The sequence below is a fragment of the Calliphora vicina genome, chromosome 2 (assembly GCF_958450345.1).
Source record: "Calliphora vicina chromosome 2, idCalVici1.1, whole genome shotgun sequence".
NCBI classification, from domain to species: Eukaryota; Metazoa; Arthropoda; class Insecta; order Diptera; family Calliphoridae; genus Calliphora; species Calliphora vicina.
The window spans coordinates 18,761,115-18,778,349 of NC_088781.1; the positions used below are offsets into that span (position 1 = coordinate 18,761,115).

A 17,235-nucleotide genomic window follows, 5' to 3' on the forward strand; every position below is an offset into this window, starting at 1 on the left:
AAGCAACCAAACTTTTGTTGTCCTTACTAAAATGTTGTAGCCACAACTGTAAAATTCGTTTACTGCGATGGAATCATTCGATTGGCACTAAATTTACATGAACGTGTTTTATATAAATCTTAAATCTTAATAATTTTACCAAATTTTATTATGATCGGTCCATAATTGCCCCTAGGCCCAGTACCGCAATGAAATTCGACATGAACAAGTTTTATATGAATTTTAGTAGTTTTAATCCAATATTTTTATAATAGTCGAAATAATTATTGGGTGTATGACTTAAAATATATGGAATATCCTTTGAAAGTGGTTTTTTTGATTTTAATAACTTATATGTCATTTTGAACTTTATATATCTGTCATTTATTCTCACCAAGTTATTGAAGATTATAGTGTAAATAAACAAGAACGTTCTTTTTTGCTTCGAAAATGTACGAAATTGATTTTGAGAGGAAAGGCAAAGACCGCCCAGGCCAGCCAAAAAAATTTGAAGATTATGAATTGGAGGCATTACTCCATGAAGATTGTTGGCAAACTCAACAAGAGCATGCAAAATTCTTAAGAGTACTTTTAAAACGTTTGTCAGCAGCATGCGAATTGAAGCCGAGAGACCTTGAAAGGAATGATGCTTGTACGCTATAAAACAAAACCATTTTTGCACCGAATCGAAACCAAAGCCAAATATCCATGGCGCAAAAGTAATTCTCTGTTTTTGGTGGGAGCAAAAGGGTCCTATTATGAGTTGCTGCAATCTGGCCAGAATATCACAGGAAACCTGTACCTAAAGCAACTGATTCGTTTGAAGCGAGAAATGGCCGAAAAATGCACAGCATATGCGGCCAGACTATTTAGAATGAAGTAGAAGTTTTGCCTCACCCTAGATGTTTTGACCCGTCCGAATACTATTTGTTTCGATCGATGCATAACGTTCTCTCTGGGATATGCTTCACTTTGGAATAGAGTATCCGATATTGGCTTGATTCGTTCTTGGCCTCAAAAGATGAGCAGTTATTTTTGCCGTTTGAGTTAAGAGTCGGGAAATTCAAAAAGTCACGGTGGACCTTTTTGTGGAAATGCCTGTATAATTTATAATATAATAATTAAAAAATAGTTTGGTCTCACATTCGAATTGCAGCAAAAATTATTTTTTTTTAACATTATTGTTTTACTTCAGCTATTCAAATCGATTTTAATTCAACTCTAATCATATTGTTAGTTTAGTGTGCAAAACAGCTAAGTGCCTTTTTATAATATTTCCAAAAAAAATTATCTCAAAAAATTTTACCATAAATAGTTTTTTTTCACCAAACATTTTTTTGTTGAACAAAATTTAAGCTTGGATCAATTGGTTATGCTAAAAATGCTGCTGGTTTTTCAAAAACATGGTTTTCAAATGTCTATTACGAAGCAGTTCGTGTGAGGATTGGAGAAACTTCAGGAAATAAATTCCCAAAAGCTCCGAAATAGTAATTTCATCTATCATTTAGGGTGCCAACTAGTTCATAGTTACATAATTAGCTACGTGACTAGTTATTTTAACACGACCCTTTTTGATTACAATGAGGCTGTCCAGAGTAGTCAACACATAGTTACATAGAGTGTTACCTTACTAGCTACCTAACTGGTTATTTAGATAGCGACATAACTAGTTATAACATATTGATGGCTTAATAAAGAAAGGTCGTATCTTGTTCTTTTCAAAATCTTGTTTTTTACATATTCTGGTAGACAAAACTCAAGTATACCTCTCTTAAAAAATTCAGTTTCCTATGTTGATAGTTTGAAAGAAAAAGTGCTAACTCATTTAATGTTAATGCATATTTTTAGGTTTATATTAAAATAAAAGTAGTTTTTGATATATTACAAATTTTTAGTTGTTTTTTTTTACTTTCACTTTCAGATTTTATTAAGTTTTTTCCTTCTCCTGTAAAGTAACTAAAAGTTGAGATATGACCTTTCTATATTAAGCCATCGATATATGGCTGCTAATTGACCTGAAGTTAAAAAGAAATCTCATAGACAGTCTAATAACCGATTGCTTGTAAACAAACCTTCCTCCGAGAACTATCGAATAGAGAGTAATCTAAAAAAATAAATAATAAAATAACTAATTTCTAAATAGCAGTATAAAAAATACGTTTAAAGTGACTATACTCTAGATTACTTAGAGACACTTGGGACAATTGAGTTCACGCTAGGTTAACTGGGATGTATAAAGTAACCAATTGACTTATCTTTGCACTGCAAAGAGCACATACATACGTGTCAAATATATAAAGTAGAGTCAGTCGAGTGATACTTTGACTACTTGTTTAACTGCTGGGTCTCTATAGTTTAAATTCACTGAAGATCTACATCTAAAGGCTTACATAGTTCAATGGACACAATAATTGAAACATAATTCAATCCACAGAGAAGAGAGTTCGAAAAATGACAAAAGAGAGCATATGTGCCTGCAAAGCCCAGTTGCCCGATGTGTCATTCCATACATAACCCTATCCTGTGTAAGTTATTTTTAAGACCCGCTTAATATAATCATTATTTCTGAATGTTACTCCCAAAGACTTTTCAAGCCAAATATGTACATATGTATATAGTAATATGAAAAATAAAATTCAAATATAAATAAACATAATTTGTTTTTGTCACACAAGAGTAGCTTCATAAAACTTTGCTACCTGTCGTTAAATTATTTCTGGTTATAAAAACATTATAATTACTTTATTCTTACTAAGAAGCTTATTCTTGTTTTTTTAAAATTTTTTTTTAAACATTTCGTTTAATTGTAATAAAAAAAATTATAAAACATTTTTTTATATCAATTATTACCTTGACACTTTTTTTATAGCATTCATACACACTTGGTTGGGAAGGCATATATGAACGCAAGTATTTATTAATTTATAACTTCACAGTAAAAAATACAAAACCTTTTATTATCATTAAAAACTATATAAACTATATAATTTCCCAACTCACACACAATATAAAAAATTTGCACTTGATTTAAATTAAGGTGTCTGTCTATCTATCTGTCTGTCCCTTCATTGTATTATTCATTGACATAAAATATGAATTTTAAAAATACACGCGTATTTGGGTAACTATGTTGCTAGTTATTTCATTTTGATATTTATATTATTGAAATAATTAATAGCATTAACAACAAAGCTTTTAGCATCTACTATATACATATTTATTGCAAGTGCTACTGCTATTTGAAGAAAACTCAAATGTCATGATATCTCATTAACAATGTTTTTTATTAGCTCAATTGATGGCCATTAAATGATGCACCTGTGTCAAATTGTATTTTTTTTTTTTGGTTTAAATGAATCATTAAAGAACTTTGATAAAAACCATTAACCGTTTAAATACTTAATTAAAGTTAAATTGTTTGTAAAAATAAAAATTCTTCAATATTTTGTAGTGAAATCCTTGAAAGGTTAATTTCATATTTAAATTTAAAATTTACGAGGTAAAATTACTGTGAAATAAACTATGTAAAGTCAGGGTGACAATTTGTTGCTATTTGCTTAAAATGATTGGAATACGAGTATTAATCTGAAAATAATGCTTTGAAATAATAGAATTTTCAGTAGGATTTTTTACTAATTAGCATTACCAATTGTATTTCAGAAAATTCCAATTGAATTTCAGAATTTTCCATTTATATTTCAGAACTTTTCCAATTATATTTCAGAATTTGAATTTTCTAATTGAATTTCAGAATATTCCAATTATATTTCAGAATTTTCCATTCATCAGAATTTTCCATTTATATTTCAGAATTTTCTAATTGAATTTCAGAATATTCCAATTATATTTCAGAATTGTCCATTCATTTTTCAGAATTTTCTATTCATTTTTCAGAATTTTCCATTTATATTTCAGAAATATCTAATGGTATTTCAGACATTTCCAATTGAATTTCAGAATTTTCCAAACGTATTTAAGAATTTTCTAATTGTATTTCAGAAATTTCTAATAGCAATACCAAAGGAAATTTCTGATATACAAATAGAAAATTCGGAAAAACAATTGGAAAATTCTGAAATACAATTAGAAATTTTTTAAGAATAAATCAAAAATTCTGAAATTTCTGATTGTATTTCAGAAATTTACAATTGTATTTCAGAAAATTCCAACTATATTTTAGAATTTTCAATTTGTATATCAGAAATTTCCATTGGTATTGCTATTAGAAATTTCTGAAATACAATTAGAAAATTCTTATTAACGTTTGGAAAATTCTGAAATTCAATTGGAAATTTCTGAAATACAATTAGAAATTTCCGAAATACAATTAGAATTTTCTGAAATACAATTGGAAATGCTAATTAGTAATATAATTGGAAAACTCTGAAATTTAATTGGAAATTTCTGAAATTTAATTGGAATTTTCTGAAATACAATTGGAAATGGTATATTATTTGTCAGTATTATTGACAACCTGCTGAATTTAGTTTACTTGCATATAAAATTCTGCATTATCGTACAATTTCCCACCGGGTATTATTTATAATTCAGGCAACTTTTGCGAAGATTTTTTTTATTTATTTTTAATCAATCATTTTAAAAGTTCTAATAAGTTTTAAATTAATTATTACCTTGGCACGCAAAGAACGAAAGTATCTGCTTTGAATATTCCGCTATTCCGTAATAATGAACAATTAAAATTCATGTTGTATAACAATCATTTGTAATATGGTATTTCAAGGAAATTATTATTCAAATACCAACTATTAATGAGTAAGATTCTAAAGTAATATTAAAAGGCACTGCAAATATATGAGTATTACAGTTATGAACGTAATGAATATATTTTTATGAATATATTTTTGTATTTGCTCAATAGACATTTTAAAAAATTTAAAATAGTTCCTATGTAGTGTTACGACATTGTTAGTTTAGGGAATTGTCTACAGAAAATCGTGTGTCTAACAGTATTTCTGTAGAAAATCGTGTGACTAAGAGAATTTCTATAAAAAAAAATAGTTTCTATGGAAAATTTTATGTCTAACATAATTTCGTATAAAATATGATTGGAATATTGATTTAACTTCATCAACTATGATGAGAGAAGTTGAAGAATTCAGGAAAATTGGATCAATGGGTGATGCTAAACACATAGATCTTGCATAAACAAGTCATTCAAATTTCAATATCGAAATAGTGCGTTTTTAACATTCAATCGACACTAGAACTGAAGCCTAATGATATCACATGTCACAAAGACCATGAAACAATTCAAATACAGCATAAGATATTTCGTTGCCTGTACTCTCCCGTTTCGGTGATCAGATTTGGTCCTCTAATCCAGTGATTTAATACCACTGGTTTTATTTTTACATCATTATCTTAAAAAAATCACATAAGAAGAAACAATTCTACGGTGCATCCATGAAATTCAGCCACATTTATGCAAAATGGTCTTGGAAACAAATTCAGTTGCTACTACGAATCAGTTTTCTCTGTGTACGATAGGGGTAGCGTAGCGCACAAAGTTAAGCTAGTCTAATTAATAAAACCAATTGGATGGATATCAAAAACGTTTTCTCTATTTTATTTAAAGTTATCCGTCTCTTAAAAATAATTTAATTTAAAGTTATCCGCCTCTATAAAAAACAAATTTTACTATTTAAAAAACAAAACGCATGTTTATTTTCATTAATTTTCTAGTCAGTCTAAAACAGATATGAAAAAGTCGTCCTTTTTTAGATACTATTTCATGTTAAAAAGTACCGTGGTACTCCAGTCTCAAATTTGATACTCTCAAACAGAAGACAAAGACCGCCCAGGCCATTCAAAAAGTGTATTGTAAAACTCAACAAGAGCTTGCAAATCATTGGGAGCTACTCAAGCAGCAGTTTAAAAAAGTTTGCGAGCAACTGGATTCAAACAATAGCAGGGAAATTGGGTACCATAAAAACTGAAGCAGAGACCTCGAAAGACGATTTTGCATGTCCGAAATGATGTTTGAAAGCTATAAAATAATCATAACTTGCGATGAAAAACTAATCCATTACGATAACTCGAAGCGTAAGAAATCGTATGTGAAGCCAAATATCTATAGTGCTAATGTAATACTTTGTATTTGGTGGGACCAAAAGGGTCCTATCTGTTATGAGCAGCTGAAATCTGGCAACTGATTCGTTTGAAGTTAGCATTGGCCGAAAAACGTCTGGAATAGGCTGCCAGATATGAAACCGTAATATTCCATCATGATTACTTTCGGCCACATGTTGAAAAGTATTTAGAATGAAGCAAAATGGTCTTGGAAACAAAGTTTTGTCTCACCCGCTTTATAGTCCAGAACGTGCCTTTTCTGACTACAATTTGTTTCGATCGATGCAGAACACTTTTTCTGGGATGCGTTCTACTTGGCTTGCTTCGTTCTTGGCATCAATAGATAGGAAAAGGTCATAAATAACAATGGCCATTACTTTGAATGAATTTATATTGTACAAATGTTTCAAAATAAAAGCTAAAAATTTTAAAAAATCCCGCATCTTTAAGTCATACAGCCAATATAATAAAATTGTTGTATACTACTAGTATTTTTGACTAGAGTTGTCAATTATTCCAGTTTTATTTTAATCGAATAAAAGTTTATTATTTTCATAGCTAAATTTTAAAAATTTCCTCGATATACAATGAACTATAATTCGAAAAAAATATTAAAATTTAAAACCAGAACATTTCTATTAATTTTTTTGTTAACAGTAAAATAGGTGAAAATAATAAATTTATTAAAATATAAAAGTCTCGTTAATCAATAATTATGAAATAGATTATAAATTAACTCCCATTCGAATAATTTTTATTAGAATGACAGCCCTAGTTTTGACAATCTGAATATTTATATTGATAATGAACACAATTGTTTAAAATAAATCTACCTAAAAAATAGCTCAGTCTAGATTTGAACTCTTGAAGTATTGCACTTTTCGCCATATAATAAATATAAATTTTGTTCCATTTAAATTATTCCGCATAATTTGCAATTTATATTCAAATTAAAAATGGAATTGGCAAAACAAACCCGAATTATTGTCATTATTATTAAAGTGGTGTTAATATGTATAGGAGAATTTATTGATTTCTGTAAAGTCATTTTCGATTATAAACAATTCATAAAAGTTCACATTTTTATTTAAAAATAAATACAAATTCCTAAAAACCTACAAACTAAACTATATACAAATATATGTTGAAAACCTTGACCTACTGAGTGTAGGGTACAATTTTGTTTTGCTTTTTTTTCTTTAGTAAGCACCTCTACAATAAAAAATTGTATATAAGTTTTATTGTAAAATTAATAAAAAAAGTAGTATAAAAATTTTCAAACAACAACATTAAGAAAACAATAATAACAAACTACATCAAAAAAAAAAAAAAAGACACACATGCGTTGTTAAGTAAATTCATAAATTCAACATTAACCTTTGAATATTAAAAATAATAAATGATGAACAAAAACATTAACAACAACGCAAAAACAAAAGATTTAAAGCACAAGCATATGTACAATGACTTTTTAAAGGGCCTCAAAAAAAAAATGTTCAATCAAATTCACTCATGACAATGACTCACAAAGTTTGGGGACACAAAAAAACAGTTTATGCTAAAGGTGTTAAAAAATTAATATAAAAGGGTGGCCAAGGGAAGAAAGCCAAGAAATGCAAATATTGGAGAAATAAAAAGCGAAAGTAAAAGTTTTTTTTTCTTAAAAACAGAAACAAAAACAAAGCAAAATCAAACAAGTAAGAGAGCTATATGCGGCTGTGGCGAATCTTATATACCCTTCACCAAAGTATAATTTAAGATAAAAATTTAAAATATTTTTTTTAAATTTTTTTGCTGATAAAAATGTTATTAGTGATAAAAAAAACTCGGGATTTAATGAAATTTTTAGCTTTTATTTCGAAGCATTTCACTGTGGTTCCAAATCAAAATCTAGGTGGACAAAATTATGAAAATCGGTATTTTCAGAATTTGGAAAAACTAAGTTTTTTCGGAAGCTGAAAATCTGCTCTCCTCCAATACAAATGGGTTTTTCAATTGGACATTTCGTTTTCTCGAAGGAGCGCCAGAAGTTCAACAAATTTTGAATCATATTTTCGTTAATTTTTTTTTAAAAATTTTACTGCCTTACTAAATTATATATATCTCAATTGTTTTACCATAAAGAAGTTCATACTTCAAAACGTAGATAAACATTGATATAGGCTTTTATTAATTGTATATCTTATATTTATGAGCCTCTCCATTTTCCTGTTATAGTCCTTTAAACTTGGGTCGCAAATATACTGATATTTTTATACCCTTCACCTTCGTGAGAAGGGTATATATAAGTTTGTCATTCCGTTTGTAATTTCTACATTTTTCATTTCCGACCCTATAAAATATATATATTCTGGATCCTTATAGATATAGGAGTCGATTAAGCCATGTCCGTCTGTCTGTCATTCTGTCTGTTGAAATAAATTTTCTGAAGACCCCTGATATCTTCGGGATCCAAATCTTCAATAATTCTGTCAGACATGCTTTCGAGAAGTTTGCTATTTAAAATCAGCAAAATCAGACCATAAATAACGGAGATATGAGCAAAAAACCGGGACAACCTTGATTTTTTGACCTATTTTTGATCTATTTCTATATATTTGTATTACTAAGTCATTAATATAGACAATATGGATATCTAATGATAGATATTTCAAAGTCCATTGCAACGAGGTAAGATAAGTTGGACCTACAATGGGAAAAATATTTTTTAACCCGAATTTTTTTTTTCATCAAACAATTTTTTTTGTCATGCATTTTTTTCCAAAAAAAATAAAAAATTTAAAAAAAATTTCGAAAAAACTTTTTTTAAAAGAAATTAAAAAACAATTAAAAAAAAATGTTGGTTTGGGTTATTATAATGAATCCATTTTTTATCGCATGTAATGATTCGGTGCAAAAATTATTTTCTTTTATAGCGTTCAAACATCATTTCGGACATGTTTGAAGGTTTCTCGGATTCCATTCGTATGGTACCAAATTTCCCTGCTTTTGGATGAATACTGCTGCTTGCAAACGTTGTGAATTTTCTGCTTGAGTAGCACTCAGTGATTTTGCTGAAGCTAAAATTTAACTTTATATAAAACGGGGCAATGTCTGGACTAAAGGCGGGTGAGGGCTGGACTTCATTCTAAATACTTTTTTACAGGAATGATGGAATATTACGGTTTCATGTCTGATCGCATATTCTGGCCATTTTTCGGCCAATGCTTGCTTTAAGAGAATCAGTTGCGTTCGGTACAGATTCCGTGTGATGGTCTGGCCAGATTTCAGCAGCTCTTAATAGATCGGACCCTTCTGGTCCCACCAGATACAGAGAATTACCTTACCGCCATGGAGTCGTTTCGACTGGTTGACCGGACTTCACATACGATCTTTCACGTATCTGGTTATTGTAATGGATCTATTTCTTATTGCAAGTAATGATTCGGTGCAAAAATTATTTTCTTTTATAGCGTTCAAGCAGCATTTCAGACATACAAAAACGTCATACAAGCTCTCTCAGCTTCAATTCGTTTTTCTGCCAATGCTCGCTTCAAACGAATCAGTTGCGTTCGGTACAGGTTCCCTGTAATAGTCTGACCCCTTTTGGTCCCACAATAAACAGAGAATTACTTTAGCACCAGAAATATTTGGCTTTGGTGTGGATTCGGCTTCGGGTTATCGTAATGGATTCATCACAAGTATGATTTTCTTTTATAGCGTTCAAGCAGCATTTCGGACATGCAAAATCGTCTTTCAGCTTCAATTCGTATGGTACCCAAACGTTTTGAAATTGTTGCTTGAGTAGCTCCCAATGATTTTGCCAGCTCTTGTTGGGTTTGACAACAATTTTCATGTATTAATGCCTTCAATTCTAGGTTTTCAAATATTTATGGCTGGCCTAGGCGATTTTTGTCTTCCTTATTCAAAATCACCAATTTTGAACCGAATAAACCATCTCTCGCGCATTAAAACCAATTGATCACATGCAGCATAAGCTTTTCTGAGCAATCGGTGTGATTCAGAGGCACTTTTTTGTTTCAATATAAAGAACTAATGTTAAACTTCCCGCATATGACGCTTTGTTGGCACAAAATTCTACATTTTCTAAGCAAAAAAAACTTTGTTCTTTACACTATAATGTTCAATAACTAAGTGAGAATAAATGACAGATATGAACCCTTCAAAATAACATATAAGTTATTAAAAACCAAAACCGCGTTCCATTTATTATAATTCCCGCATTTTTAAGTCATTTATCCAATAAAAAAAACTCGGATTAAAAAATATTTTTTAAATTTTTACCCACTGTAATTCCGAATTGCTATGGCGTTATAAAAGTCGTTAGAAAGGTCTTTGAAATATCTGTCATTTGATATCCATATTGTCTATATTAATGACTTAGTAATATAGATCAAAAATAGTTTAAAAAGAATTTGAGGTAGTCCTGGTTTTTTGCTTTTATTTCAGCCAATTGTTTTCTGATTTTCTCGATTTTAAAATATCAACCAAAACGGATATATAGCGGATATATTGATATATGAATCATGTATGTAAGTTATTTTGGGGATACGGCAAGTTGATTTCAACATACAAGCGGACATGAAAAATCGACTTTATGGAAATTGAAGAAATTACAAACGGATTGTCCAACTTATATATACCACACTTGCCACTCATGGTGAAGGGTATAAATATTACAACAACAATAACAGTGGAGACAGCATTGATTAATTTAGCTGTCCGATACTTACCGGCATTTTTGTAGAAACAGCTGAGCCACACAACAAAGAGTAATGTACTGGTGAGTTTTTGGTTTTTGGCAGGCATAATGTAATCACAATTTTTATTTTTAATTTATTTTTATTTTAAATTAAACACTTAACAGTAGTAGAGTTAAATCATATATGATTTAAAGAACTTTTTTTTTTGTTGATAAATTATAAACACTAGAATAATATTTGATTTGTTAAAAAATAAATTTTGGCTAAATTAACATGCAAGTTAACAAGTTTTTTTTGGAGGTTTTAAAAAATTAATTTATTAATTCAAAGACAGTTGTACGTCTAGTAGCAGTAGGTACATGTATGTATTTCAATATTTTGTTGTTAGTTTATTTTGAGTTTTTGTTTATAAGTTATGGCCTCTGTGTGTTTTGACATAAATGGTGGTGGTTGGGTAGTTGGTTTGGAATTTAAGATATTTAATACACAAAAACTAACAACAAACAGCTAAATAAACCAATATAGTTGTTTGGTTTTAAGTTGTTTATTTTGGTTGGGGTTTGTCAGAAGCAATACACAAATTATGTAACACTATGACAAAATATTTAAATATTTATCTGTTTTTTTTTTTTAATTAAATTTACGCAACATATTAGCACTTTTTTGTTAACCAAAAAAACTTTCAATACTCTAAATTCGTTTACAGGTTTTGTTAAACTTCAATATCCGTTTTTGTTTATTTACGTTTAGCTTAACGAGGCTAATAGGTTTTTTTTTAAATTTTTTTGATTTGGTTTTGTTGTTAATTGCTAAATTATTTTTAACTTGTTGTAGGTAACTTAGTATTATTATTATTTAATTTTTTTGTTTGTTAAAATAAAAAAAAAATCACTTTATTTTCAAATCGTTTAATCGTAGTCCGCAGACATCCGTTTTCGTTGTATTTTAAGACCGTTTAGCTGGCGTGCTCAATTAAATCTGTTTGCTGGCTTACAACTTTTGCTTTCGTTTGCTGGTGGATTTCTTCGTTAACCACCAGATGATCACTGAGTGTCTGTCTGTCTGGGCTTATATGAATGGATCTCAAGCTTTTTTTTCGTGTATGTGATTTAGTTTATGCAGTTGTTATTTTTTAGAGTGTTCGTTTTTAAAACAAGTTGTTTTGGTTTTGGCGCTCATTTTGTTTGAGGTTTGTTTTGAAAAGCTTTTAAACAAAGTTTTAAAATTCAAATCATAAGAAAACTGTTATTAAAGAATGATAATTTTATAAAGAAATTTTTAAATAAATAAAAATTTTTTATACAATTTTGGAACGCTGAATAGATATCTGTCCAAAATTTTAAAACCTTACAGCAGTTTTCGAAATATTTTTATGCAAAAACTTTTTTTAGCAGATATTTCTCAAGAATATTTTTTTAGATTTTACATTTGCGTGTCATTGAACAACTTGTACTTCATATAATTCACATGATGCTGTAAAATTTCAATATTTGTATGTTGCTTCAAGTAGGAAAAACTACCAAATAATTATTGTATGTGCAACCGGCCAAAGGCCGCCTGTACAAGATCAAAATTATTTCCAATAAATAAAGAATCTATGAATTTTACGTTTCATTGGAAAGATGTTTTTCATTTTCGACAACCTTGTAATGCATATAATCCAGAGCTGTAAATGAATCATTCTTTTTTGATTTTAAATCATTATGAATTAAAGAAGTGGCCACTTAAAATCCGTACGCACTGTAGTAATCATAACAATGCCCCCTGTTATCAAAATTGAAAAAGATTTACATACCTTTTTAACAACAAATCTACCATTATTCTACAAAGAATTGCATATCATTATGTTTAGTTTTAAAAAGTGTAGACACAATGAAAAATGAAGCTAGAGAAAAAATTGTGCACAAATATCTAGAAAATCCGACTTTGTCGGGTTAAGAGATAGCCAAAATCTGATTTTCGGCAGATATCAGGTCAAAATTTTTACGTCTCGGCAGCACGAGGTTGTGTGTCCTTTAAAATTGAATACGTAAAATTGAACAAAAATATTAATTAGGTAGGTTTGAAGAGTCAAGCTTTTCAGACATGTTTTTAAAGAATTTTCAGAATTATATATAAAAAGAGAGTTTGGAAAAGCGATTGCTGTCATTTATAAGACATCACACATCTGATACAAAGTTTTAGCCAAGTTTTCATTACTAAATGACAAGTTGTCATTACTCAAATACAACTATGAAGTGGTACAATGTGAATAATATTGTTACGAAATTCTACTTGAATTCAAATATAACGATTTTAACGGCTGATTTAAACGTAGCCTAATGCTTTCAAATAACAGTGCTGTAATAGCAAACTGTAACATATCTGTGGGCATTATTAACATTGAAATAAAAGCTTTCAGTTGACCATTGATCGTAAGTTGGCAACGCTGTTAGCTGCGACCGTATATTCGAATTCGAATATTCAGTTAAAGAACATTGTAGAAATAGAGCTTTCTAGATGGTAATGCAGTGTTATAAATAGTGGCAGAGGTTGCAGTTGTGATTCAGTTTATCAGAGACGCTATTTGAAGAAACATCAACTGAGTGCCTTAAAGTGAGTGCTGTGTTTTTCAAGTGAATTCGTGTACATTATAAAGTGTGCCTGTATTTCTGCGAATTTATGAACGTGTATAAAAAACATTGAGTGACTATTTAATTTTGTGGTTGTTGTACATTTTAAATAAATAAAGAGTTGTTACAATTTTTAAACTACTAAACGGCTTTTATTTGCAATCAAAAATATCCGGTTTATTTAAAGGAAATAAACCAACGTTTTGAAAAGGTTAAAACGTAACAATATTGATGTTATACCAAAACACATCTGTTAAACAAATTGCCCAAATCTTTGTCCAATCGAGATATATTAGACAATTGTTAAACGTAAATTGAAAAAGAGTGCAGGTACAGTAAACAACCAGATTTTGATGAGAACAAAGTGGAATTAATATGCTGGAATAACGGTAGAAGTGGGAAGAATAAGAAGAAAAGCCAAACAATTTATTCGCAATAAAGACACATAAACCTATAGTTATATTTTTTTAAAGCTTAAGAAATTACATTTAATTTCATGTATAAAATGTTAACATACGTTGTTTCATTTAAAAGTTATGCTCGCTTTAATCCGTACGGATTTTAAGTGGCCACTTCTTTAGCTAAATTTTAAATTAATTCGTTTTACAAACAAAATTAATTGAATGAAACCTGAATCAATTCAAACGAATTAGGCAGAAATAAATTTCAATACATTTCCAATTCAAATGAATTTGTAAAGATGAGTTGCAATTCGTTTCCAATTCATTTGAAGTGAATTAATTTTGAATTAATGCAAATGAATTACAAAAAATAATTAGCAATGCAAATGAATGAAATCAAAAAAATGAGTTGCAATCAATCAAATTCAAGAGCCTAACAAAATGAAAATATTCAGTACAAAAATTGAAAAGCCTTGTCCTAGATCCGTGCATGATCAAAGAAAACATGGTGTTTGGAGTTTGCTTCTTCAAGATTTGTATTTTGAAATAAAATAAAACCATAGAAAATAGACATAGAGCGGAAACTCTCCTGTAAAAGACCTAACTCAGTTATCAGAAACCTAAGTGTCGAGAATGTATTAGTAGAAAAAACTATGTGAAAACAAAAACAACACTCGTATGTGTGATTATTTTGAGTAATATTTTTGTTTGAGTTTTTTTTCTAGTTTCCGCTCTATGTTTTCTATGAATAAAACTATCTTCTACAAATAATCAAAAATCAGGAAAAATAACAATGTATATAATGCGTGCTGTCTTACTGATACTTACAAAATCAATTCAAATTTCAATCAATTCAAATCAGTTGGAAATGAATTGCTAATTCTTTTTTCTAATTCATTTGAATTAATTCAAAATCAATTCAATTCAAATGAATTGCAAATCACTTTGACAAATTCATTTGAATTAGCAACGAATTCTACAAATTCATTTGAATTAGAAACGAATTGCAATTAATTTTTACCAAATTCATTTGAAGTGACTCAAATTTCATTCAATTAATTTTTTTGTGTGAATGATTCGCGAATTAATTCAAAAATTAATAATTCATTTGCAGCTCTGCTATAATCCAAGTTTCTGTATATTTCAATGCAATTTTTAAATATTAAAGATGTGCTTGCGGCCAAAGGCCTCCAATACATGCAATAAGTTGTTAACAGTAAAAACAAATTAAAACTGTTCTAAAGAAATTGATTTATTCAATAACACTTTAATTTTTTAATGATAAATTAATCATTTTTTATATATTATTGTACAAAAACCAAAATTTCACAAATTTAGGAACTAAAATTATAAATTAGTGACATTGAATTGTAAACAAAGAAGATATTTTGACAGTTTCAGGTTAAAAACAGTGCCGCTGAAACACACCGATTGCTCACCATAGCTTATGGTGAATGTGTTCGATCGGTTTCAACGGTTCAGAAGTGGTGATTTTGACAGGGAAGACAAAGATCGCCCAGAACAGTCAAAAAAGTTTGCAGACCAAGAATTGGAGGCATTACTCCATGAAGATTTTTGTAAAACTCAACAAGAGCTTGAAAATCATTGAGAGCTACTAAAGCAGCAATTTGAAAACGTTTGGGAGCAGCTTGATTCATCCAAAAACACGGAAATTGGGTACCATACGATTTGAAACCGTGAGACCTTGAAAGACGATTTAGCATGCCCGAAATCATGCTTGAACGCTATAAAAAAAAACATTTTAAACATTTTCATTTTCAAAATCGTTTTTACAGAAAAAGCTTATTTTAGCAAAAAAAAAAACAGCTTTAAGAAAAAAAAAATTAATTTCCACTACTTGCTTCACAATAACATTTGTTAACTTCTATTTTATCAGAAAAATTAAATAAATCTCTGGAAATCTTTTTCAACTAAAAAATCTTTTCAAAGCAAATAATTTTATCAAAACCAACAAGTTGTTTAACCAAGAATGAATGCTCAGTTTTAATTCGTTCGTGAACAAATTTAATTTAATACAATTTAACATTTGCAAACGAATACTTTTACTGTTTAAACTTCCTATTAACAATTTACTCGAACATTTTGTTTTACAATCTTTTTGATATGATAATTTTGCATTATTTAATATTTTTTGGTATTCGAATAATTTAATCGAATACTCTAATAGTTTAATCGGTTCTTCGAATATTTTTTCATTATTTTCTGCAATTTTCTAGTTTATTCGAATTCAAATAATTTAATCGAATAATCGAAGATTCATAATAAAAATGGTTGTCACAAACATATACTTGTTTACAGCAACCATATATGTATATGATTGACACAATCATAATATAACCATATTATGGTTTCCACCATCATATAAATAGTTACTGTGACCATAATATTGTTAAGAAACTTGTAATAATGTTGAAATGGTTACAGTAAACATGTACAGCTATATTTTTTTATATGCGTGTAAGAAAACAATTCAAATATTCAAATTTTTAAATTGTTTTTACTCCGAAAGTAGGTAGATTTAAACATTAGATCATTTTCCTTAAAAAAAACAAAGGCTGGGACAAATTACAGGGTGCTACAAAAAAAATTGCAATAACTTGGCAAATGACCTAGTGTAGGTTGTAGGTATAGCTGAGTTTCTTACAAAACCGGTTTAAAAGTTCCAATGCACCTGCAAATTTCCGAGATATGGACAAAAGTATATTTTTTTGGACCCGCAAATTTAAACATTCTTAACTCAGTCATTATTTGAACAATTTTAATTCACATTAAAAAGGTAAGAACGTGGTCTTTCCAAGTATATATACTTTCACTATGCTGTTAGTATAAATATGTAGAGATTTTTCCAATAATACCCAAATTTTTTTTAAACTTTTTCAACTTTATGAGTGTTTTTTCACATCATCTTTTTAAATAACAATAATCTTAAAACCAGTGTCCTTCTGAGTAAAACGAACTTCAATTTTTTAAATCCGTTAAAAATTTATAAACCGGGGTTTCCGCATACACCGTAATCGGCTCCGTTGCGGCATAAAACAGAAACGAAATTATTTTTTTTCAGCACCGAAAACAACCTACTTGTTGTTTATTTTATATTAAGCCTTATATATTAAGCCTTAAAATTGTCCCACAAACCTTGATCTAAAAATATTATTTCAATAGCGAAAGTATAACAGCTGTTATCAACAAAAATTAAAAATGAACAAACAAAAAAAAATAACTAACTTGACTCTGACAATGAATGACATTTGAAATTAGAGCGAATTCGTATTTAAATTAAATACTCATTTAAATAGTGAAATCGATATGAGGGTGTTTTAAAATTCTAAACACACAAAATTTCTAAGCAAGATGAGTGATAATACCCACCCACCTGTTTTACCAAAAACAAAAAAATATATAATTAAAATAAAATTCAATTTCTAACCC

The 17,235-nt window shown here is 29.0% G+C and overlaps 1 protein-coding gene across 1 annotated transcript in view; it reads right to left on the reverse strand.

The window, feature by feature from the left end:
• LOC135949932 (pancreatic lipase-related protein 2) overlaps window positions 1-10,878 on the reverse strand; it is a 32,878-nt gene extending 22,000 nt beyond the window's left edge. The window contains exon 1 of the mRNA XM_065499395.1: window positions 10,803-10,878. Within this exon, the coding sequence (XP_065355467.1) occupies window positions 10,803-10,878 (76 nt within the window). The remainder of the gene's footprint in view (window positions 1-10,802) is intronic.
• Between the last annotated feature and the right edge of the window lie 6,357 nt (window positions 10,879-17,235).